Source organism: Epinephelus fuscoguttatus, linkage group LG14 (genome assembly GCF_011397635.1).
Source record: "Epinephelus fuscoguttatus linkage group LG14, E.fuscoguttatus.final_Chr_v1".
NCBI lineage: Eukaryota > Metazoa > Chordata > Actinopteri > Perciformes > Serranidae > Epinephelus > Epinephelus fuscoguttatus.
The window spans coordinates 7,414,187-7,441,042 of NC_064765.1; the positions used below are offsets into that span (position 1 = coordinate 7,414,187).

The 26,856-nt window shown below is 41.2% G+C and overlaps 1 protein-coding gene across 1 annotated transcript in view; it reads right to left on the minus strand.

Moving 5' to 3' along the window:
• kcnh5b (potassium voltage-gated channel, subfamily H (eag-related), member 5b) overlaps positions 1-26,856 on the minus strand; it is a 254,006-nt gene that overhangs the window by 218,726 nt on the left and 8,424 nt on the right. Inside the window, exons 2-4 of the mRNA XM_049596619.1 lie at positions 16,585-16,708; positions 9,240-9,346; positions 3,954-4,082 (exon numbers count right to left, since the gene is read on the minus strand). Of these exons, the coding sequence (XP_049452576.1) occupies positions 3,954-4,082; positions 9,240-9,346; positions 16,585-16,708 (360 nt within the window). The remainder of the gene's footprint in view (positions 1-3,953; positions 4,083-9,239; positions 9,347-16,584; positions 16,709-26,856) is intronic.

Below are 26,856 nucleotides of genomic sequence, written 5' to 3' on the forward strand. Positions count from 1 at the left end.
ATTACTCTTGGCAGAAAACTGCTCACCTTTCCAATGTGTCAAATCCACCACCTAAACAGCAGTGCGCCAGATGCAAGGGCATCTGGTTTTCAATGGGAGTATGAGATGACAGTGATTGTTTAAATTTATGTTATGCCCAAAACAGACCTATGATTAATTGAGGGACTAAATAAAAACCCCTTTGCCTCTTGTGCCTTACTTTGTGCCCAGATTATGCATCATTTGGCGAGCAAAAGTGGAGTTTGAAACACCTTAAATGCACTGACACCATGTACTTTAGACCAGTGGTTCCCAACTGGTGGTTTGCACTCTAAATGTGGACCTTGGGTCCATTCTGAATGGATCCCAAATGACCCACAAACGTGTCAAGCTTGAAAAAAACACAATTTACTTTTATGTCCAGTACGTTTGCGGCACAGTGCTTCAATTTTAAAGAGCTGTTTCCTGCTGTAGAGTGAGTGACTAGTGGACAGCTACTTGACAGACACAGCAAACTAGCAAGACGGCATGGCCAAACCCAAGTATGACACTGAATGTATTACACTGTGTGGACCGTGAACTAATAAGGGAAAAGGAAATCTGGACCACATGGCTTGACCAGTTGGGAACCACTGCTTTAGTCCATGCCCTATACAGTAGATCACTTAAATATGGCCCTGTAAGTTTCTTGAGTGGCTTTTGCACTGTTACTTTGACTGAAATGTGGCTGGCTGACCTTTGGTAAGTTTTTTTCTTTCTCAACTCACGGATGAGAGAGAGAGAAATCTCAAGTTTCTCACACCATCAGCAGAAGCAGCAGCAAACTGGCAAAGACGTCAACACACTGATGTGACAATGTTAGTTCCAGTCAAGCTCTAATTGCATGTTCAACCCAAGTTGTTCACATGTCGCCGAGCACACATAATGAATGAATAAACAAATCACACGACAACTCAGAGCAGGTCTCTGCGGCAGGGGGGAGGAAGGGGGTCGTAACTCTGCATGTGTGCACACGTGTTTACATACTGTTTGTGTGTGCATTGAGAAGGGGGACGGGGGAAGGGTGAGGGATCCTTGTCAAAGGGCAAAGACACCCGCTCAGCGACGCCGACAACGACTCCCAGGGCAGGAAGCTGACACTGTGTATCAGTCAAGGCACAGAGGACAACACCGCCACCCACATCTCCCGTGATTCCTGACAGCATCCCAACCTCCTCAAACACAACCTGACAGCTCGAGACGTTCCCGCATCGCAGGGAAACAAGACTTGACTCGCTCTTTTTCATCCAGCCGCAGCTTGGGATGAAATAAAGAGTGGAGGGGAAAAGATTTGCAGCCAGCAAAAATGTTGAGAGACTTCTCGGTGGGAGAGAAAGGACAGGAGAGGAAGAAGGGGGAGAAGGAGGAGGAGGAAGTGGAAGAGATGAAGGAGCACAAGGAGGTGGAGGAAGAGGAGAGTTTTAGGAAGAAGGAGAAAGAGGGGGAACAATTGAGACAAAAGAAAATATGAAGGGGATGATAAAGGGGACGGAGGAGAGTGAAAAAGTATCAACAAGAGGGGGATAAAAAGAAAAAAGGAGGATGAGATGATACAAACGAGGAGCATGAAAATATCGGGGAGGAGGAATATGAGTGAGAGGTGAAGAACAGAGTAAAGAGGAAGATAAACTACCAACCAAAACAGAAAGAGGAGAAGATTCTGGAGGAATAAAAAATAAGCTGAGAGAGGAGACAATAAAGAGAAGGGTGAGGAAAGAGAAGAAGACAGGACCGAGGGCCCTGTCACACCAGGCCAACTGCCAGCTGTTTGTCAATGTCAGGCCGTCGGTGAGCATCTGTCACCATAGTTTTTGCTGTGTGTCCCGCACCACTGACCCTCGTCAGCCCTTGTCGGTGGCTTGTCAGCCAATTCGGCATGTTGAATCTGCAGTGAAGCCTGTCGATTAGTGAAAGCGCTTTGATTGGCTGTTCACCTCAGTGCACAAGAAGAGAAATAGAAGTGAGGAAAGTAAACAATTGACTAAAGTCTTGTTATATAAAGGTAAAATTTGTTTTTTAGCCATTGAGCTGTTCAGCAGAAATGGGTCATAACTGTGTGTGTTATCATTCTCTAGTGCATGGTAAACATCCCTTGTTCTTTCAACATTGGGTTGTGTTGTAAATGTGCTAACTGGCTAAATAGCATGTTGAATCCATCCTATCAGTCTTCAGGTTTCCCTTTTTGAATGACCGATACAAACCACTGCCACCTGCTAGTTATGAGAGTTATCTCCTCTCACGCAGGTGCAGAACATAGGTGCTAGATGGCTGTGGTCTTTGCGGCGTGCGCAAGAGCAAAAGTTAAGCCGAGACACAGGTGGCATGGGCCGACATGGGGGGACACAACAGTAGGACTGTGGGGACTGGGATTTATAAATACAATTGAATTGAATTGAATTAAATTAAACAGAACTTTAATTAAAAGCCTAGTCCCAATTAAATGCCCACTGCCTTTTATTACCCTGGTGTGCCTACACATTTTTTGAAATAAAGGCTTGTCTCAATTAGAGGCCTGGTCTGGTTGCCAAACAGCTCATTTTTATAGAAGTTCTTTGGATGTATAAAACCTGGTTGTTGGCTACCCACCTGAGCTAACAGTTAGCACACAGATATAAATGTTTAAACGTTTGTTAATATGGAGATGCTACACATTGTAAGCTAAGTTAGATTCTCCAAAACTGAAATTGTTCAGTTCATTTTATTGAAACCATGAGCACCAAAGAAGACTGTAATTCATTGAGATTTACTGGCATGACAAAAAAATGGTGACTACCTTCCTCTGAAGCTGTTGTAAAGTCAGATTACGTGTCCATTCCTTGATAACCCAGTGAGCTATTCATATTCTATCAGTCCGTAAGAGTCCACTGATGAACAGAATGAGGAGGGTTTTTCATAAAAATGAATCTAAGTTGTGAGTATTGTTTTAACAGGATAAAGTGGTGTTGGGTCGGTATGCTGGGTGCCATAATTCTTGCGTGCTGTAAAAAGAGTGTCACAATTTTGTCTCTCTCTAACGCCTTGTCTGTTGAAGCTAGATTAAATGAATAAATTGTAAATGTTTTCCAAAGCCTAAACTTCATACAGGTATAATCATACTGATTAAAATAAATAAAAAATGTGATTTTTTTTGCCATCTTTGCTGAGCAATAGTTTTGCTGCCTGTCCTAAGTATAAACCTGTTGACCTCAGTGATTTGAGCAAATAAAGCCCAGGCTACTAATTGAATTTTTACTGTATTGATGTTTCACAGGCATAATGCATACATGTAGATTATGTTAGTTTAGCATGTTAGCATGCCAAAGTACAGCTGTAACAGTGGAACGAGACAACGTAAAGAGAGGATAAAGATGATAAAGAGGAAGGTCAAGACAGAGACTGAGATGGACATCAGTATGAGTGAGAAGAATAGGGCAGAAAAAATGGAAGAGCACAAAAAAGGAGATAAATAAAAAGCCAGAGACTGAAAATGACAAGCGAAGAAGAACAAGAAGCCAAAGGAGGAGGATGAACAATAACTGTATGTCCCGTCAGATGCCAACTGGCATTACATTTTGCAGCCATGTACTCATTTGGTTCCCACTCACAAATTTTGTCACATGTCATCCCCCGTACTGTTCCTTCTCTCCTGTAACTCTTTACTATGTACTATCTACTAAAACAGAGACACCGTGAAAATCATCTTCTCTAGTGGTTCAGTACACTCAGCTGCACATCATGTACTCAGAACATCAGGTTTTCAAATCCATCAAAGATTTCTGGTCCCACATCATGTCTCTACCCTTTTTAAAATTCTACTGTGAATTATCTAATAATAAAACAGACATCCTGCCAAACATAATCATCAAAAACAAAGAGAGAGTTTGCCACTTGTGGAGAGATGCTTTTGGGGAGCTTCTTGGAATAAAACCACCTGCCTGTCGCAGAGAAACACTCACCTTTAGTGGTTTCGTCTTCAATTGGCTGTTTGAAGAGAGTGATGTCCTTAAAAGTGCAGAGGAACAGAACCACCTTGTCGTTCTCGTTCCTGATGGGAGCAACTTGCATGTAGAACCACACTGGACTTCCTGCAGAGACATTAGACAATCTTAGCTGTGTCCCAATTAGGTCTGTTAATATGTTTTTTGATTATTAGTCGATGCACAGTGTGAGGAGCCAGTGAAGATTTCCCAGGGCACAAGATGACGTCTTTTAATGCCTTTTTTGTCCAATCAACAGTGGAAAAACTTTGTAAAGATATAAACAAAGAAAAGCAGCAAACTCACATTTGAGGCTGAAATTAGAGAACAGTAGCTGTTTTTTGTTTGGTATAAATGACCTAAAAGATTTATCCATTGCTGAAATTGTTGTTGATTCATTTTCCTGTCAACTCTGACACCCATATTTGCACTGTTGACCATGAGAAAGCTGTCCTGACAGAGCTGACCTTTGAGAGAACGGAGAGACAAAAATAGAGGAAGCTACGTCGATGTCGCACTATCCACTTTATTCAACCCTCAACTGCCTGAGTGTTAATCTGCTCCACAAATGTCATAGGATTCAATGCATCTACACCCACCTACCACTTTATCAGATAGGTTCAACTGCTTGTTAATGCAAATAGCTAATCAGCCAATCACGTGGCAGCCACTCAATGCATTTAGACATGTAGACATGGTGAAGACGACCTGTTGAAGTTCAAACTGAGCATCACAATGGGGAAGAAAGGTGATTTAAGTGACTTTGAACGTGGCATGGTTGTTGGTGCCAGACAGGCTGGTCTGAGTATTTACTGGGATTTTCACACACAACCATCTCTAGGGTTTACAGAGGATGGTCCCAAAAAGAGAAAATATCCAGTGAGCCAAAATGCCTTGTTGATGCCAGAGGTCAGAGGAGAATGGCCAGACTGGTTCAAGATGATAGAAAGGCAACAGGAAGTCAAATACCCACTGGTTCCAACCAAGGTGTGCAGAAGACCATCTCTGAAGCAACAACACATCCAACCTTGAAGCAGATGGGCTACAGCAGCAGAAGACCACACCAGGTGCCACTCCTGTCAGCTAACAACAGGAAACTGAGGCTACAGTTCACACAGGCTCACCAAAACTGGACAATAGAAGATTGGAAAAACGTTGCCTGGTCTGATGAGTCTGGATTTCTGCTGCCACATTCAGATGGTAGGGTCAGAATTTGGCGTCATGGATCCATCCTGCCTTGTATCAGCTGTTCAGGCTGCTGCTGGTGGTGTAATGGTGTGGGGGAGATTTTCTTAGTACCAACTGAGCATGGTTTAAACACCACAGCCTGCTCAGTTTGAACTTCAGCAGGTCGTCTTCATCATGTCTACATGCCTAAATTTATTGAGCTGCTCCAACGTGATTGCCTAATTAGCTATTTTTCTTAACAAGCAGTTGAACAAGTGTACCTAATAAAGTGGCCGGTGAGTGTATGTAGTTTGGAATAGGGGCACAGTTTAAGTATCACATTTATCAAAAATCAACATTCATCTCACATTTGTTAGATGACATTTAGAGATGAACATAATGAAAATTGAGCTGTTACATTCTGTAGCACAGATCCTTTTATGCTTTCAGTACAAGTAACAATGAAGTGCACCTGTACCCAAAAATCTTTATGAAGAACAGTTTGATCCTTCTACTCTCCTTATTGTCAATGAACACGATGTTGATCATTTCTTACACGCTGTTGAGAATAACCATATTCAAACAGATGTGGTTTTAACAACCTCATGTTAAAGTTATAACTCTAAAGGAACTCATTGTTCTTTTTGTACACAAGAGCCTCGAACGAGTTGAAGTTTTCGTGACTTTACTACCTCCTTACAGACTTTCGGGGGAGCCAAAGCTCAACAAAGTTACACACACCTTATGCCATAATTTCTGTGGACGCAAGTTATTCGTAGTCATCATCCATCTCGTTTATACCCAGCCTCCAAAAGAGCCCCATTTTTCATGATGTGTCAGCAAATTTGAGCCACTTTAAAACTGATCTTTCACTTTTTACAGTTTCAGTATCCCCGCCTCGCACTCCTACACCTCACATTTTGCGCTTATGGGTGATCACACTTGGGAGACAGGAACATTCAACACTGTTTTTGTCCGCACACTTTGTCCATTGTGGTCCTCATCGACGCTGCTGATCCAGAATTTACTACTCACCATAATACTGCTCCATCACACTGGATAGAAGAATTATTTTTCGAACGCTAGTCGACCTGTTGAAGTTTTATTTCATCCATATTTTTTTTATTTCATTTACATTAAGATTTATTAAATCATTCATCACTTCACTTTAAGGGTTTTATCTAACCTCTATCCATTGATCTGTCCATTATCTGGCATATGATATGAGCAGTAAATCACCCAACCTCAAACTTGTAGAGGACGAATAAATTGAACAAGGACGTCAAGAGGAAGTCGAAAAAATCACAACATAAGAAAGAAAAAAATTTAATATCAGCAAAAATGGCAAAATCTTAAAACATAGAGGATATTTCGACAAAAGAATTGGCATAAAAAAATCTATCTACACAAAAGAAAAGTTAACACCAGTATTCCTCAGAACCTGCAGATTTATGAGTTGTTAAACCCGCATTGACAGATTTTTTTTGGCCACTTGGGGGCAGCAGAAATCAGCTGTGAACATAACACAGACATATTATCACCTTTTAAAGTAATATGGCAGACTCATTCCAAATATTTGCTTATTTACACATCCAGCAGTCCCACTGGAGTGGTGTTTGTGTCCAGCTGATGGATGTAAGTCCAAAAATTAAAGTTTTTACTTCATTCTACTCCTTTTCGAGCATGTTGACTTACGTTGGATGTAACTTTTCTTTTTAATTGTTTGTCGTTTGTTTTGTTCTTTTTATTATTATTTTCTATTATTAATAGTATTATTTTCTTGTTCACTTGCTTTTTTGTCTGATTTCAGTGCTGTATGGTTTACATGTTCGAAATAAATAAAATAAATAAAAATAAATAAATAAATCAAATCTCTTTTAGCTCTGTTTTTTGTCTCCACTAACTCTTCAGCTGCTAAATGCTTCACTATGTTCACCAGCTGGTCTCTTATTGGGCCTGAGTGCCGTTTGCTGCTGAGCAGGTATAGTGTACAGTGGGTGTATCAGAGCCAGTTGGCTAAAAACAGCTGCCTGCAAGTGCAGTGAATGAACAGTGAAGCTGTGGGCTGAAATATCAGTTCTATAGAACTGGAGTCAGGTCATAATGGCAGCTACTTTATAAAAAACCCTTTTAAAAGAAGAGGTAAAAAGAGCCAAGGAGCCAGAACAATGATAGCTTGGTCATTTTTAGTTCTTTGGATAAACTTTAAAAAAGCAGAAAGACCTATTAGCACCAAGAAGCCTCGGATGAGAGTATGGCATTAATAGGTCAATAACACAATCTGTATTATTAGAGAAGCTCTACATCATATTCATCCATTTTCATCAGCTTATCCAGGGCTGGGTTGCAGGGGCAGCGGGGCAGCAGGTCAAGCAAAGCACCCTAGACCTTCCTCTCCGCGGGACATGGTTGTAAGTCTAGACTGGATGGGCAAAGTCCCACGACCCCTCAAGCAGGCCCGCAAGGGTTGCACGACCAGGATGGAATCTGCCTTGCTCCTTCTGAATCTGGAGTTCAGCAGTCTGAGGTTTGACAATCGGTCAGTGCCTCCTTTCCAGCACCCTGGAATAAACTTTACTAGGAAGGATGAGCAGTGTGATACCTCGATAATTTGAGCACACCCTCCCTTTCTTTTGAAAATGGGGACCACCACCAAAGTCTGCCACTCTACAGGTACCGTATCTGACCTCCACGCGACACTGAAAAGGCATGTCAGGCAAGACAGCCTAAAGTGCAACACACACCGCCGCCAGCGCAGCACTGTGGCCGTCAAGGGCCGCCCCCCAACACACACTGGCAGCGGCGCGCAGCGGCACCGTCAACATGTATTTCCCACCCCAGCCCGCTAGGTGGCTGTACCTACACTAGTTGCCAACTGCTAGTAACAAAAGAAGAAGAGGAAAAACTTTGAGGCAACAACAACTTGAATTTCACGGGTGAGTTTCTTATCAAAGTCGACTTATTAAAAATTTGAAACAACTGCAGTTGATCCTACGAGACGAGACGTATATAAAAGGCTTTTCTCACAGCGCCGCCATGAGCACCGGCCGCGCTGGAAATAGAGCAGTGGGCTGAAGCAGAGCGGCGCGGCACGTCGGCCGGCGCCAGTGTGGGTTGGATCATAGAATATAATGGAGGCGGGTGTTTTGACGCGCAGCGTACGGCGGCGGTGTGTGTTGCACTTAACAATATCCAGAGCCTTCAGCATCTCAGGGCAAATCTCATCTGCTGCTGGGGAGCTTTTTAACTACCTCAGCAACCTCTGCCTATTTACATGATATTCAGAGCATCAATATAGCAGCTAACCACTATTTACTGTGTAAAGATGTAGTGGAGTAATGGCGTCCTGATCAGAGAACAAATACACACTCCCAATGGCTAGCTAACTGCCATCACTTTGCACTGAGCTTATTTGGCGGTTACCCCTCGTATTGAGACTGCGGTACTACCGAAGCGTAACGCTTACCTTTCAGATTCCCCCCAGGCATCAATGTTAGCCCTGTCAACACTGTTGCCTTTGTAAACACTGCTCAAGCTATTTGCATCATCAAATACTAGCTGCCGGCTCAGTCACCTCCATGTTAAGAGCCATGGGGAGACAACCTCTGAATCATAGATACACTCTGAATATCGCACAGAGTTCCTGTTAAAAAGTCAAATTTAAAGTGATTTACACAAAATTTTAAAAGGATAACTACATAACTAAACTGAGGGATAGCTTTAGTGTGAAGGTTAACAGGGCATTAGTGCTGAAAATGATTAATGACAATGATTAGAAGACGATTCAGTAATCCAGCAAGGGAAAATGCCAAACATCTGCTGGTGCAAACTTCGTTTAAGTGATAATGTGCTGCTTTTCTGTGTTTAAATCCATGCAAATTGAATATATTTGGGTTTTAGACTGTTGTTTGGGAACAGCAAGAAAAAGACGTCATGCTGGGCTGTGGGAAACTTTGATGAGCATTTTTTTTTATCATTTTCTGTCAAAACAGTTAATCAAAGAGAGAACTTACTGGATAATGGAAATAATGGTCAGCTCTCATTTTATATCCTCGTGTCAAGAGACAGTGTCAAGTAATGAAGCAAGCTGGCACTCACTGTTCTTTCTGTACAGCAGGATTTCGAAGCAGTTGGACTCATAGTTGTCGAAGGTCTGTCTGACTTTGTCGATGGTCTTCTTGTCCGTCAGCTCTCCGTACATAAAACTGGAAAAGGAAACAGGCGGTGTGAGAAACAGCAGCGATCAATACTGAAGTGACCCTTTAGCCTTTCGCCCTGTGTTACAGTATATCACATATGTTTGTCGATCTGTTACTTTACCATCAAGTGTCCCATTAAGTTTTATGTTTGGTTTTTATAGAGTACATTGACGCAGCAGCAGCATAAATTCCGCCCACGGTGAAGGATTGAGGATTGGTTTTGGATTGGTGCAGCCTGCATTTCCCGGCATGGTTGTAATTATTCCTTAAAAGGCTGAGGACATTTTAATCTGTGCTAATATAATTAGTCTGAGTGATTACTTTCCTTCTCAACAGCCACAGTGTCTTCAAGGACTAACACACACACACAGAGGTGCAGTTAAATAATAAAAAATATATATATCCGGTTCACAGTATATGTTTCGTGCTTATAGATCACTAAGAAAATCACAGAGAACATTTTCCAGTTCCTCGTGTCATTATTGGGGATATTCTTACTTCTAATGTTTTAAAAACGGATGAAGAATCCAAACATGGCCGCCAATTCAGCGCAGTCACATCTGATCTCCAAGTGCATTACCGACTGTAATACTCCAGATATGTTGTTAATAATCTTACAGGTTATTTTTTTCATAGTATTTTGGTTTATTAACAGAAAAGCTCAAAGCAGAAACACCACAGTGCAGAGTACTAGAGTTGGGTACAGTTCACATTTTAATCAATACCTGTAATTTGGCACCAGTATCCAATAATCCCTGTTTTCAGTACTTTACTTTCTCTATAATAACAAGAACGTTATTTTTGATTAAGCTGAAGGGATGGTGTAGCGAATAATAAAAGCAGCTCTGCTCCTTTGCTCTTTTCTAATTACACATAGAGCTAATCTTCTGTCTCTATTTGTGTGTGTGTGTGTGTGTGTGTGTGTGTGTGTGTGTGTGTGTGTGTGTGTCTGTTTGACCAGCAGTGATAGTAGACTATTGCTAAAAGAATATAGAAAAGAAAATGAACCACATGCTGAAACTACCACGACAGATCAGTGCTGCAGCGATTGTTTTGGCACGCTTGGGAGTCGAAGGAGTGGCTGTAGAGCTCACAGGCTGGCTTCCCTGCTTTACAGCGCTATTGTCTAATGTCTGAAGTTGAATCTGGCAGCTATGCGAAGCTCTGTTGCAGGCCTCAGAGCTCTCTTGCTGGCTTCAGGGCACTTCGCCTCATTTCCACCTCCTCTCAAAACCCAGCGTTGTCACCGAGAAGCGCTCACAGGTACAGACATTTGGCACCAACTGATTTAACGTGAATTAATCATTCATTCATTTTCTGTAACCACTTATCCTGTTAGGAGTCATAGGGAAGCTGGAGCCTATCCCAGCTGACACTGGGTGAGAGGCAGGGTTCACCCTGGACAGGTCACCAGACTATCACAGGGCTGACACATAGAGTCAGACAACATTCACACTCACATTCACACCTACGGACAATTTAGAGTTATCAATTAACCTGCATGTCTTTGGACTGTGAGAGGAAGCTGGAGCATCTGGAGGAAACCCACGCTGACACAGGAAGCGCATGAAAACTCCTCACAGAGGGGCTCCCCAGCACCAGGGGTTTGGACACCCCACCCACCAGGAACCCTGTTGCTGTGAGGCCACAGTGCTAACCACTGCACCAACATGAATCAGTACTGGGTAATTTGCTCAGTTCAGTGCCCAACTCTACTGAGAACTTTAAATAAAAATGTATTAAACAACTATTTCCTGAACGTGGGACATTTAAAATAAAAAATTGTATATGAACCTCCATAATGGAGTTGTTTTTGCCAGCTTCAATTGTGAAAGAATGCTTAATTCAATCGTTTTAAATTTAATTTAATCATGTATCTACTGTAAATGTAAGACTATTTGCTGTGCTCTTTTGTCTCTTTATTTTCACTTGATTCAAACTGCATTTTAAACGTTGTTTCTCTTTAATTGCTTGGTGGTACTTTTGCACTTTTGTAATTATAACACTTTTACCTTTGCTGTATTTTTATTTCCCTGTGAAGCACACTGAACTCCCCTGGTGTATGAAATGTGCTACACAAATAAAGCTGCCTCGCCTAAAGAGACCTTTGCATTAACTCTGTTGATTAGTAGATCGATTTATAGCAGCACAGACTGCAGTTACAGCGGAGAGAAGAAATGGGTAAGGTAGCTTAAATATCCTTTAGCTGAGATGCTCATGAGCTGAGAGGGAACCCAGTGGAGCTCCAGAGATGATAAAACAAGAATGATAATTGTATTTCCTGCTTGAACTTTTACCTAAAGTTTCATTGCATAATTAAATTTCAGTATATTAACAGTAATTTGAAAGGAAATTTGGGGATTTTGGGACACTAACAGAGCAAGAGGGCCCAGCTTTAATGAATTACAGCTAATGCCTGTAAACAGCAGCAGTGGTCCCTCATCACAGGTCGTCTATGAATCATGAGCAGTTCTACTAAAGACTGATTTTTGCTTCAGAACTTCTTGGATTGTTTCAAGGCTCAAAGTGGTGAAACTACCAAATATGTCACTTGTTTTTTTTTCTTCTTTCCTATCACTTTAATCATCTAGTGACACCTCAGATTCAACCTGTGACCATAGATTGTATAAAAATAATGGACATGCGATGTCACCCACTGGATTGTGGACTTCCATTTTGAAACCTCAAATTAAGCATTTCTGCCATCCCAATTTTGGATTTTTGGAGCCAGAAGTGACCAGCAAGCCAAAGAGGCCTCTTTCTCTTTGAGTTAGCTGCTAACTGCTACTTACTGCTTTTTAAATTTTAAAATCTCCTGGCGGTGGGTTTCATACTTAATACAAATAAGTCCGGACACCAAGTAGCTCCCATTTAGAGGGATTAATGTAATTTTTCCTTTTTATTTAAATTCAGAAAAAAAAATCATCAGGTGCAAAGCCACTTGCAAAGTATACTTTTTTTGTAACTGACAAAACAACACCATGCAGACAAATAAATAGACAAATAATAATAGAAAAAATGCACAGATGAATAAACAATTAAACAGAAAGAAAACAGAAGAATTTTGATGCAGAATGACATTTCAAGCCACACAGCTCTACCTCAGACTTCTGCTACAAAAAGTTGCCTTCTAAAATACCCATAGTGCTGCCGCCATATTTTTAAGATGGCAACTTTCTATCACGTATTAGAAGTCTGAGGTTGAGGTGTGTGGCTTGAAACGTCACTCTGCATTAAAATCCTTCAAAACAGGAGCTACTTGGTGTGCTGACCTATTTGTTTAAAGTGTGAAACCCACCACCAGGAGATTTAAAAAGCAGCTAGAAGCAGTTAGCAGCTAACTCAAAGAGGAAGAGCGGTTGAAAATGTCTTCATATTGGGGAGGTCCGAGAGCTCCTCATCTTCTGAGCAGAGGTTGAGATCAACCACAATGTGACAGGAATGGTGCCATGTTATGCACTTGTTTCTTTGGTCCAGTCTTTTGTACTGTTTTTCCACACTTCATACATCATCAGATCGTCACTACCGTCCCCTCCATGGTCCTTAATTAAGCATAACTTTATGCCTTAATTAAATTTAAACTAGTGATTTATATACAAATTCACACCCCAAATTCACACCCCATCCATGACAACTGTCAGGATGGGGTGTGAATTTAGCAGCAATGCTTTAGAGACCAAAAGCATTGCTGTACCAGGCTGCAAATTTTTTATTTCTGCTGTAAAGTTGGACATTTTAACATGGGCTATGACTCTCCCTGTGAGTCAGCCTCAAGTGGCCATTCAATGAACTGCAGTTTTTAGCTTCGCTGCAGCCTCATAGGTTGCTGCTCACCTGTGACCCATTAGAGGGTCCTGACAAAAATTGGCAGCCACCAGTTTATAGCACTCACTTCTTTGTCTCTTTACACCACAGTGCATGTGACCTGCTCTAACCCCAGTTTTATTATGTGAATCATTGATATGTCTGCACCAGTGTCACAGAAGTCTCACAATTGTACTGGAGTCAAAAGATCAAAAATAACTCCCCAAAAATGAAGTTGGACTCCATTATTAAGCCCCTGTTTTCTATCACCTTGGCAGCAGCCTGTAAGTTCAAGCTCTCAGTGGGCTCCTCTGTCCTTTGAGTGTCACGTCTGAGTGGATTGTCGGTCTCAGTGTCCTCCTCAGCCCAGAGCAGCAGGGATTGGACGGATAAATCCCAGTGTCCCTGTTCTCACTTAGCTCAGTGTCTGAGGAGAGGCTTTTTAGCTGCCGGCTAGTCAAGGCCGTCACCCCCGGTCAGATCTGAGAGGCGCCTGAGGAGAGGAGTCGTCCTTTGGAGTCAAATTTTAAAACGTCCTGACTGACAGGCAAGCAAGACACCGTCCTCAAGCTGGACCGGGCAGAACTCCCCTGGCAGCTTGAAATTGGATTCATTTCAGACTCTCACTGAGTGGTGTGCCATCTCTGCCTCTGCCTCTCTCCCTTAGACCAAGTGGAAACTCCAGATGCTTTTTTTTTCTATAGTGTGACTCTGCTGAGCTTCACACTTCCCTTGCATGATATAGGAGCAGCGATCACATCAAGCAGCAAACGGAGTTAGGATCATGTAAACAGCTCTCCAGAGCAGCGCTGAGCAGTTTTAATGATCACTGGCAGAAGCAGGAAGGTATAAAAGATTGTCACTTTATGAACTTTTCACTCTCTTTCCCTCTCCCTCGCCCTCACGCAGCACTTAAAAAATGGATGAAACTGAATAAAAAGGATATATTCAGTGATTTTTGCGAGATAAATGGAGCACTTTAAAAAGGACACGGTTTTAGTTTTAAAAACAATGACTCATGGTGTGGTTTTATCTCATAAAGAAGCTGCTGCTGTGAAAAAATATATTGGTTTTTATTAGTTCCGCTTTAAATGAAGCATTAAACCATTAAAAACACATAAACCCAGGGGTTAAATAATACATACAGTTACTATACATCCAGTAGGAGAGTGTATGCAAATGTAAAGGAATTACACACATGAAATGACAGCGTACTTAGTGAAGTTTTGAGTGCAAGCAACAAAACTTAAAGCTATGGTCTACGTTTAGAAAGACGATGAGAAAGATTTGAAATAAGCACCCCCCACCCACACACACACACACACACACACCCCTCCCTCTGTGCTCCATGATCCCTCCCCTCCGACCTCGTGTCCCCTCGGTGCCTCCTAACGACACACCCCCTCCCCCATAGAAACATACAGTTACATACAGCATACAGTTATCTATGTCACAGCATCCACAATAAAAACTAAATATTACCTGTTCAACAAAAACTCCGCTGTTTCAGCATCACTTTTCAGGCCCAGATCTTGACGGAGCCTTCTCCATCGGTCAAAGGAACTGAGGAGACAGAACATTGCAGTGCACGCGAGCGCAGCGGCTCTTAGCTTTCTCGTATATGTAGTTTTGTCCGCGTTTTTCTGCTCATGTCAAGCAGATTTTGTATATAGTCGGCAGGACATTATCGACATCAGCTGGAAGTGCAAGGTTGACATCACGAGAGACTTTCAAAGGGTACACAACATCCCGGATGCCATCGGCAGACCTGCGGAGTCACTGTGGATCTGCTGCCTGAGTAAGCGACGCAGATGCCGAAGGGAACGAAGGCAGAAGCGCGGGCGCCACTCAGGGATATTGGCTAGGCTAAAGAAGTACCCTCACACTCCGTCACTGCCGAGCATCTTACCGACAAACACCAGATCTATTTCGAACAAAATGGACGAACTGGAGCTATTGATTGCCTCTAACTGCTACATACAGACCTGTAGGATTATGAAAGCTGGCTTCACCTGCTCATACCCGATGCTGTGGTGCAGCTAGCGGGCCGCACTAGCCACTGGCAGGACAGAAACATCGAGTCCGGTAAAGGCCCATTTATGCTCCCTTTATGTATGAAAATGTATACGTCCGTTTCAAACGATGTTACCGTCACTGCCCACATACTTCCATGCGTCCTTTACGTTGGCATGGATGTTAACCAATATATCCACCAGGAGGCAGCCCAGAGTCAAAAGTTTATGACAACAACAAACTCAAAAACAAACATGGCGACTGTGGAGGAGATATTGATAATGTACCTCTTGCATAAAAGACAAAAATAGTGGCAGCATTGTAGGAGGCGGTGGTTGGTGAGACCGTTAAATACATCGCGACTGGAGGACGGAGAATTCTTTTCTCTAGTACTGCCGATGAGAGAAATTGACGACAAGTGTCATTTCCAGTATTTTAGGATGTCCGCTGGGGCATTCGATAACTTGCACAGACCTCCACTTCTTCTTCGCTACCGACCAACTCACATTTAATTCCTTCCAATCTCCTCCCAGCTGTTCTGTAACATGTGTTTATCCCGGTGTCCAGGAGAAGTAACTTCTTCTTCATGTCTCACTAGAGCTACGCATCGGGTAGTGACAGCAACACTGCCCCCACGGCTTCCGGTGGTACTGCTCCGTTTGGCCCGTATCCGTAAGCTTTATGGAAACGTGCAGAAATATGGACTAAATGACCGCAGAGCACGGACAGAAGGCTTCGTCCGTATCCGGATCCGTATTTAACGTTGAGCATAAATCGGCCTTAAGAGGAAAGGAGGGGGGCTCTGTGTTTATCTCCATAACAACTGGTGTAACAACAGCAGGATCATTGCTCACCATTGTTGTCCAGACCTTGAGGCTCTCTCAATATCCTGCAGACCATTCTCCCTTCCCCAGGAACAGAGTGTTGTCACCGTCTCAGCTGTCTACATACCACCAGATGCTAACATCCGCATTGCTCTTAGTAGCTTAGCAACCATGTTAAACAAACTGCAGCGCAGCCATCCCGAGGGCCTTACAAACCGCTCGTACTTTCAAATGCGGAGGGGGGTTGGGACGAGGCGGGACAAGGAGCAGAGGAGTGTCAAAATGGAGCAAGAGGATTGGACAGAGGGTAAGAGAGAGAGAGTGCAAATTTGAGCAAGGAGTAACTCCCATGCGGACCGGATGGCTGTGATTGGTCAATTTCTTTGCAGGCCTGCAGCCGCCAGAGAGAATGGATTTTTTTGGTTCCTTTTGCTCTTCACATTGTGTAGCTAGCACCATTGGGCCATAACCACCATCTAAATGATGTTAATAATAATGATCAATCTTTCTAAACGTAGACCATGGCTTTAAACAACAATAATGGTGCACATTTCACATGATTAAATGATCAATTATAACACAAAATATAAGCATGAATTTCACCTGCATGTGCTGCTCTTCTGCATAACCTCAGCCCTGTGGAAGCCAGACAGTTTGCAGAATCCGTCATTGCTGTAAACTACAGGCCACTCCACGATCTGGGCGTTTCCCAGGAGGAAGCTGGTCTCTGAGAGATGGACAGGACGGAGAAAACATCAGCATCAAATATGGAAAACAGGTAAGGCTGCAAAGCGTCATAACCTCTGGAGGAGACTGTACAGCTGCATGTTAGACTGGTCTAGACGGTGGTGGTGGAAGAAGTGTTCAAGAGTTCATGTGTGTAAAAGTATGTAAGTATTGTCAGCTAAATGTATGAAAACAGTCACTGTGCAGTAAAATGTTCCCTGTCAGTGTTTCAATATTCGATCTGATGTTTTTGGATTATCAACACATCTGGAGATATGTTTTCCCTCGACAGGAAGGGGATAAAAAACTATCTGATGTGTTCACACAATTTGCATAAGTGAAATACATGTCAAGTCAATGTAAAGACGCAATTAGACAGGAATTCCTGTCAACATCTATAGCTCAAAACTTTTAAATCAGATCTTTACTGGGGGTTGACGTGGTTCAATGTCGATTTGGGTCTCATCTATCCTCTCCTATAGAATATTGTTTCCTAAATTAACATTCAATTTTGATTTAATTCATTAAACTGACTTGTACTAATCCCATATTTAATTTAAAGTTCCTCTCCAGGCATTGATTAAAACCCTAAAACTCATCTCTGTTCATCAGAATTACATAATTTTGTTCTCATGAAAATTCACTGTATGCCTAATAAAGGCTTAGATGTAACTCTACACCTTTGACTCATTTGTTATGTACATATCTATGAATTTGCAAATTAGCGCTGTCCCTCAGCTGCTCGCCTGCAGCTCAGGCGTACCTGCTCAGCTTCACTCGTCTCATCAAAGATACAAACTACTGCTTGTAGGATATAACATGAGTTATATACACAAGACTACAAGACCAAACAGATAATGTGTTGCTTATGTCAGATAAACCTTGTTCTCAATCACCAGCTGTGACAATTCATCAATTCATTTTCTGTAGCCTGTTGGGGGTCGCCGGGGCCGACTATCACAGGGCTGACACATAGAGACAGACAACCATTCACACTCACATTCACACCTACGGACAATTTAGAGTCACCAGTTAACCTGCATGTCTTTGGACTGTGGGAGGAAGCTGGAGCACCTGGAGGAAACCCACGCTGACATGGGGAGAACATGCAAACTCCGCACAGAAGGGCTCCCACACCCTTAGTTCAAACCAGGAACCCTCTTGTTGTGATGCGTCAATGCTAACCACTGCACCACCATGCCGCCCCAGCTCTAACAAGCTGAAATGAAAGTGAAAATAAAACTTAACACAGATACTACATGGCTTTGTTCTCTGATTTCCCTCGTTTCGCAAGTTGATGGGTTTGGTATCTAAGGTTTATTACATGTTTTTCAAACTGTGGCCGTTTTTACACTGACTGTTAAAGGTGGGAATGTTGCGCCGTTTTTGCACTTGACTGTTCTGTATCAACAGTACCATCACAAAATGGGGAGACACATTTATCTCGCCTTTAAATAGGGATAGTAACCGCACTGAATCATTGTCTGTGTAAAAAAAAAAAAAAAAAGTGTGAGCCAGGACGAGACAGTTGTAGCATTTTGATGATGTGTTATGTGTGCAGCGCACCAATGAGAGATTTGAAAAGCAGCTAGAGGCAGTTAGCAGCTAACTCAAACAAGAAGAACAGCAACTGAAAGTGGCCACAAATTGCCAAGACACTGAGGTCTGGGAGCTTCTTACTATCTGAGCAGGCGACCAGATCAGCCGCCATATAACAGGGACAATAACTGGTTATTAAGGCCCTTGTTATTGCTTAGAAAGAGCTGTCTGACTCAAACACCGCTGTGTTACACGTCACTCCTCTTTAGCATGTGGAACATGTCCGCATGCTATCTTAAGTCAAACACTTGGGAACCATTATGCTGCCGTTGTTTGGTTCTATGTAAAAAAGCAAAGCTGGCATAATGAAGGGTCTTCGTCGTGGCAGTATTGCGAGATATCTGTATAAAAAGGTCTTGTCGGTGGTACACACGGTGGTAGGCGAAAAAGCTAAGCCATGACGTTGACTGCTAGTTTCGCTCATGTCTTCTAGCAAATAAAAAGCATCAATAAAAACACCATGTGGACATTTTAACAATGTTAAAAACTTGATTTTGACTGGACAACCCGGTCTCACTCAAAAGTTGTCGAAATCCGCACTTGGGAATGACTTGTAATGTCAGGCACTGAGAAAAAGTCTGTCCTTTAACGTTGGCATGATACGCAGACGGTCGCCATTATAGTTTCATGGTGTTCGGCGGTAACGCAGCAGGACACGAACAAAAGTTAAGGCGACGAAAGTCTGAGTGGGGCAGGTGGTGGATGGGTCCAGCAAACACCAACTGTCACCCAGGAGAGTGGTGTTTACATCCTGTAAGATCCTAAAGCCAAACCCTGTTCTTTTTCCTAAACCCACCCACATGCCTTTGTTGTTGAAGGCAAAAAAATGTCAATTTGCAGTGTTTTACTGACGCAGTGTGTTTATTTTGACTTTATGTAAACAGTTAATTTCCTGCAAAAAGTGTTTTTTGAAAGAAAAAAATGCATGACATGGCATCCCAGAGTGTCAACATCCAACACACCCCAGGTACCTTTCACGTCATATCTGGACATGGAAAGTCCATGACCAAACATCGATATGTGACAAGGTCAGAGTGAGAATGTGTTGGACTGGATGGGGTTTTTAAACTGTGCAACACAGATGGTATTACATCTACATCTGGTTTGATCAGCTTAGTTGAACAACAATTAACTCTAATCTCAAATTTAAATGAATCTCTGTTTGAGCAACCTATCCTTTGGGTTTGTTGCCGGTGTAACAAGCCTAAATGTTCGTGTATCGTACCAGAGAGAATACGCCTTCAAAACTCATCTGATCCTCCAGAGAGAAAGACGAGGAACAAGAGAAGGAAAATGTACCAAAAAGACTGTAACTTTAGAAAAATTCTTTGGAGTCAAAAGGTGGAAACAGTCTGTGTGGAGAGCAGGACAGATTACAGCAGTAACTCTTTGAAAGTACAAACCGTGAGTTTTATAGCAAAATAGATCTAGATATAGCTGCAGCCTACTGCGTGCCCTTTGGCTCTGAAGTGCTGAGTAAGACTTGCTTCTAGAGTCAGTTTGAATCATCTCAACCTTTCTGCTCTCCTTTTTCATGCCAGCCAAATGCTTATCTGGATTTTCAGATGAAAGTGGTTGAACATTTAGGATTCTTCAACCCCAATTGTAATTCTTTTTTACCTGAGTGCCAGAGGCTTATTTGGTTCTTTAAACCTCCTCTAAACCCTCTCAAGTTAAACCTTGTAAGTGCTCAGATAATATTCTTATTAGAGCTGGAGAGCCACTGATACAGCCTGTAAATTATTAAACTGTCCAGTGAAACCACACTGATGAATTAATCACTTTGTTTCAGTGTGAGTAACTGAGGACTTAAGGATATTTCATGTTAATATGAATGATAATCTTGTGCCAAAGCCTGGATTAGAACCAGATAATGTCCTGTCGCATTACTGGACTGAGCAGTGGATATCAGGCCCTGCCTTCATTGAAACCATCGGACACCTAACTTAAACCTCCGCACTTCTTCTCAGTGTTACCGTTTCCCAAATCAGAGAGCTGATATCTCTAATTTATTCAGTTTGAACCAGAATCAGAGTTCCTCTCTTCTGGCTCAGGCTTTCTAGTTGTTTTGAGGGTTAAATCAAAGGTTTGGTGAAGCTGTGTTTGGCTTTTATGTACCCAGCTGCTGGGATATGTTGCCAGATTGTATTAGATGTGCTCCAATATTCACATTATTTAAAAGCAGACTAAAAACTGCTCTCCTGTTTATTCTTTTTATTTTTTATTGTGTTCAAAGAGTATTCATTTGTTCTAGTTATTTGTGTCTAATGTGTCTATACACATATGTATATGGATATGCTGTATGTGTATAATTATATAGGCCTACTACTTTTACTTTACTCTACATTAGGGATGCGCGATAAAATCGGTACATAATGTTATCAGCTGATATTGGCTTTAAAATGAACTGATTCGGCCAACATGCTTTTTCTTATTTTGCACAATGAATTAATATTACATATATTGAAAAGTATTGTATTCCATGTCTCCATCTGCTGGTGGGTGGTCACAATAAAAGCATGCATGTATAATATGATGCTAATTCCACTACAGATGAGACTTGATGATCACTAAAATTAGGTAGGGGAAAGAGTGGATATATCAATATCAGTATCGGTTATCGGCCAAATGAGTTATTATATTGGATATCGGTAAAAAAAAAATCCAATATCGTGCATCCCTACTTTACATTAGACCCATTTTTGGACCGCAACCCACCAGTTAGGAACCACTGTGCCAGCATATATAGCCTAAATAAAGTTTACTTAACACTGAACAGGCCCCATATCCACCTTTTTGCTTAGCTTCAACAGCCTGCTCAGTCATTAAACTACAAAGAGCTACTAAAGAAGAAAGAAAAGTGTATAAGTGCAGGTAAGTGTGTTGGGCCTACTCAATAACAGGTGTGCTTTTTACCTGTGGCTACACTCTAAGCACTTCCCTCCAAAGCAAAAGCTAGCAAACACTGAGACAAGACAAAACTAAAAGCTGTGCTAACCAGTCTTCAGTGCTACACGTCATTATATCTGATAAAAAGCATCCCTCTGCTACTTATTAAAGAAAAACCACATCTAACAACAAATGGGGACACTAAATAACCTCTCATACTGTAGCTTTGTTTTTAGCAGCCCTCCTATCCTTTGTATAACGGTTTACCGACCACCCCAGTACTCCACTTCTTTTATCAGTGATTTCTCTGAATTATTATCAGTCATTCACTCCACCTACAACAGGATTTTAATAACTGGTGATTTTAATCTACACATTGACAACACCTCGGACACAGTATCCAGAGAATTTTTAAACCTCTTAAACTGTTTAGATTTTAAACAACATATCACACAGCCGACCCACAGCAGAGGGCACACCCTGGACCTGGTCATAACCTATGGCCTGTCCGTGGGTGTGTCCTCTGATGTGGATCTGGCTGTGTCCAACCACTTTTGTGTGTTTTTTAACATCACCAGTTTTAACCAACAGGAGGCCCCGGTGAGAACAGTGAGGAAACGCTAACCTAACTTCTGAAGTGGCTGCAAATTTTATCCAGATTTTACAGAGCACTCCTGCAGAGATTTTACCAGCACCCTGTGATTTTATTGTGGACAATTTTAACAACAAACTCAAGTCAATGCTGGACTCAGTGGCTCCACTTTTAATCAAAACAATTAGAACAAAACCTACTCCCCCATGGAGAAATCAGGGAATCAAACAACTGAAAAGATACTGCAGGAGTGCTGAGAGAAGGTGGAGAAAATCAAACCTAACAGTCCACTACGAAATATTACGTCAACATCTCAAAACCTACAATAACGCAGTCAAACAGGCAAGAATTTCCCACTTCAAAAAACTAATCTCTGACAATAAAAACAATCCCAAATTCCTCTTCTCCACAATTGATATTTTAACAAACAGTAATTTTAACAGATCACCTAAGACAACAACCAATGCCCTTTGTGAGGACTTTGCAGACCACTTCAGAAGTAAAATCAGTGACATCAGATCCAGTCTCTTATCGCAACAGATTTTAACTGTCGACACACCTGGCTCATTGCTTTTACCTGAGGAAACACCTGAGTTTTGCCCTGGTTGATGCAAGGACACTTGGTCGAGTTTTCTCCCATGTCTATTCAGAACAACTTATTTGACCAATAACTGATATCAATAAATCCACTTTTTTCTCCCCCAAATCTTAGTAATCATCAAGTCTCTTCTGTAGTGGAATTAACATCATATTATACATGCCTACTCAGAGACATGAAGTACAATACTTGTCAATGTATGTAATATTCATTCATTGTGCGAATTAAGATAAAGCATGTTGGCCGATTTTAATAGTTCATATCAAAGCCAATATCGGCTGATAGCGACAATGTGACGATATTATTTGTGCATCCCTACACATCAATGATGACTATTTTTCAAAAATCTCACTGTCTCAATATTTTGTGGAAAGCACAAATACTCAATCCCATAAATCTGTTGCAATATCGATATTGAGGTATTTGGTCAAAGCTAGTGTGCTATTTAATTTTCTCCGGCTGTGGCTCAGATGGTAGAGCAGGCTGTCCACTAATATAATCTGAAGATTGGCCATTCGATTCCCATTTACCATTTACCGTATTGCCCAGCCTTAAACCAAACAATTAATGTAACCATAAAAGTTCACTCTTGAGCTTGCAAATAGTGGCCTAGTTTGAGAAAACAGTCAAGTGTTAATATGGTTGAAAGCTCCAGAAAAAACTGTTAAGTGTGTCTTGAGGCTGGATTGTTTTGTGGCTCTATACTTCCAAAGTCATGAGTTAACATTTATACTGAATTTATAGGTCGACATGTGTGACACAAAATTGTAACAACTACTGAGCTGGCATTAAAACAGATTCATCATTCAGCTATCACCCAGTGAAAACTGTGTGATATCGCTGAAAGCTATTTGAGATAGTAAGGAGACTTTGAGCTGAAATTTTTCTTTTATTTGCATTTAACTGCTTCTAATAGGCTCTGACTGTAATAACAACATCTGACACTAATGGATATATTTCCCAATAATTTCACACAGATCAGAGAAGAATTGGGGGGTAAAAATTTCCCCCACTTTACTCACTTTTAAAATTATATTAAACTATATTCACACTCTTTAGTTAAGCCACACAATAAGACAGCTGGTAATTTCAGCTACTGACAGAAATTACTTGAATGTACATCTTAATGCACATGTTAATGTATTTCTGGAATGTAAATAGCCGCCTGCATTATCCTCCTGTTTAATTATTTATCGTGAAGGCTATTTGTTGGGTAATTTTATGCTTTTATTCCCTGGCATTATATTTCCTCTCGTTCTCATAAATGTTTATATGTTACTGTATCTGTGTTTGGATGATGAGGTAAAAGCACCATCATTTTACATGTCTTTTTTCCCATGTGGTAATTTATTGAATTTTGGATACACAATACAGTTAAAGGTATGGACCAGTTGTCCGGTCTAAAACAAGACAAACTAACCAGATCCTTGACCAACTGATGATGAATTCATGCAGCAGATCAGTCTGCAGGCTCCTGCTGAGGGGCAGGAGAGTGTGAGGGTGAAGGAGATAGTAGGCATCTCCTTATTAGCAAAAAATTATCAACACCCCATAATTTTCCTGCCCATCAAACCCCTTGTTAAAACTTAACAAGCACACTAGCAGCTGCGGTAGAGTGTAAATACAGATCAGCAGCCTGGTTAACGCCACACTGGAGAAACATCTGCAGTGGAAAAATACCACCAGCAGCTCTTTTATAATCACATAGATATTAATTGTTCATTTGAGATATTCTGCATGGCAATACAGAATATATCCCCGGTCACCAGGGAGAACAGCAGAGGTGGATTTAACTGTTTAACTGTTAACTACAAACTGCTTAGACCAGACGTTGCAGTGCTGTAAACCATCCCCCTCTTGCATGTCATATGTTTTTAGATATATGAAAATCATCTTTATACTGATTAATCAAGGGAAAGTTTCAGTTCAGTTCAACTGGGGTCTTGTTTTTGTAGCAACACGAGGATGTTGCTGCACAAGTAGTGAGCATACTTGTTGCACAGGAAAACTGTGTGCATACATACAGGCCCAATAGGGACTGCAGGTGGAAATTAGCTTATAGCCAAATCTGGTGCAGTTAAGAAGCTGTGCACGGTCCCTGTTAGATAAATGAAATAAATACAGCTATGTTCACTGCAGTGGGTCAAAGTTAAAGCGTGACATTGGTCCATAAACTGTGATGGATGTTTTATAGCAAACATTTTGGGAAATAATTTGACTCTCTTATCTTTGTTTTCTCTTCTAAATAAGTTTGATTAACCTGGGGATTTGTTTAAAACCTGTCTGACTGCGTGATTGTGTCTCTGGACCATCTTTCTTGAATCTTTTTGCAAACCTAACCTACGTACTTTACATTGAGTATGTAACTTTTCGTCAAGTAAGAAATGTGGTGACACCCAATCATGTTTCTTTTTCTAAACCTAACCAACATAACTTTGCGCTAAGTACCTAACGTGATGACACCCAACCATAAATCTTTTCCTAAAACCTAACCAACATGAATTTTATGTCCTAAACGTAACCTACATAACTTTGCGTTAAGTAGCATGATGACGCCCAGCCATGATTATTGCACTCAACCTAACTTATGTATCCTTAAATTAAGTATGTAACTTTACACTATGTTCGTAATGTGATGTCACCCAACCACGTGTCTTTTCCTGAGCCTAACCAACATAAATTTGTTTTCCTAAACCTAACCTACGTAACCTCATGTTAAGTATGTAACGTGACGACACCTAACCATGAATCTTTTCCTAAACCGAACAGTAGTGAATTTGGTGTGCTTTACCTAACTTACATAACCCTATGTTAAGTACATAACTTTACGTTAAGTATTTAATGTGACGACATCCAACCATGTTTCTTTTCCTAAACCTAACCTACGTAACTTTGAGCTAAGTACTTGACGTGACAACACCCAACCATGTTTCTTTCTTAAACCTAAACTACTTATCTTCCCACTAAGTACGTAACTTTACATTAAGTATGTAACTTTATGTTAAGTACCTAACGTGACAACACCCAACCACGTTTCTTTTCCTAAACTTAACCTATGTAACTTTGCGCTAAGTACTTAACGTGACAACACCCAACCATGTTTCTTTTCCTAAACCTAACCTACGTAACTTTGCGCTAAGTACTTAACGTGACAACACCCAACCATGTTTCTTTTCCTAAACCTAACCTACGTAACTTTGCCCTAAGTACTTAACGTGACAACATCCAACCATGTTTCTTTCTTAAACCTAAACTACTTATCTTCCCACTAAGTACGTAACTTTACATTAAGCATGTAACTTTATGTTAAGTACCTAACGTGACAACACCCAACCATGTTTCTTTTCCTAAACCTAACCTACGTAACTTTGCACTAAGTACTTAACGTGACAACACCCAACCATGTTTCTTTTCCTAAACCTAACCTACATAACTTTGTGCTAAGTACTTAACGTGACAACACCCAACCATGTTTCTTTTCCTAAACCTAACCTACGTAACTTTGCGCTAAGTACTTAACGTGACAACACCCAACCATGTTTCTTTCTTAAACCTAAACTACTTATCTTCCCACTGAGTATGTAACTTTACATTAAGTATGTAACTTTATGTTAAGTACGTAATGCAATGACACCCAACCATGAATCTTTTCCAAAAACCTAACCAACATAAATTTAAACGTAACCAACGTAAATTTACTGTCTAATTTACGTAACCCTAGGTTAAGTACATAACTTAAACTTAAGTATATAACGTGATGACACCTAATCATGTTTCTTTTTCTAAGCCTAAACTACGTAACTTCACATTACGTACATAACTTTACATTAAGTACGTAACTTCATGTTAAGTACTTAATGTGATGACACCGAACTATATTTCTTTTCCTAAACCCAAAGTGGTAGGGGCGCTAATTCATTTGGCACTATTTCATTAGATATCAAATGAACCATTGCATGAGGATACGTTCACCAGTTATACTACTGCACATTGATTACATACTGTAAATGGTCCACTGTAATGGATTCCCTACGGTATCACGGGTAAATTTTTCTTCAAGTCTTGCAAGTCGTTTTGTTTTATAGCAGACAGATAAAGACTGGATCCAGCAGCTCCTTGAAAGGTCAGAAAACTATCACCCGCTTTAGAAGATGGTCAGTAGTATACAGAGAGACACCTACAATTTGTACTTAATGAGCTAAAGCTGCCGATAACGTCTTTCAACACCTGCCAGATCTGCTGTACTTGTAACTTTGGCAGGTAATCATTCATCAGTAAGAGAAGTGCCTCTTTTCCAAAAAATTGTTGGCTACTAAAAGACAGAACTCAGGATGAAAAGACACGGCAACAACTCTTCAGATTTGTGCGTGCCCACAAACATTACTGGCCTGCCGTGTTCTCCAAACCATATGTTTACAGCAAGGAGGATAAAACCTGTGAAACAGCATTTAAACTATGAAAGGACACTCAG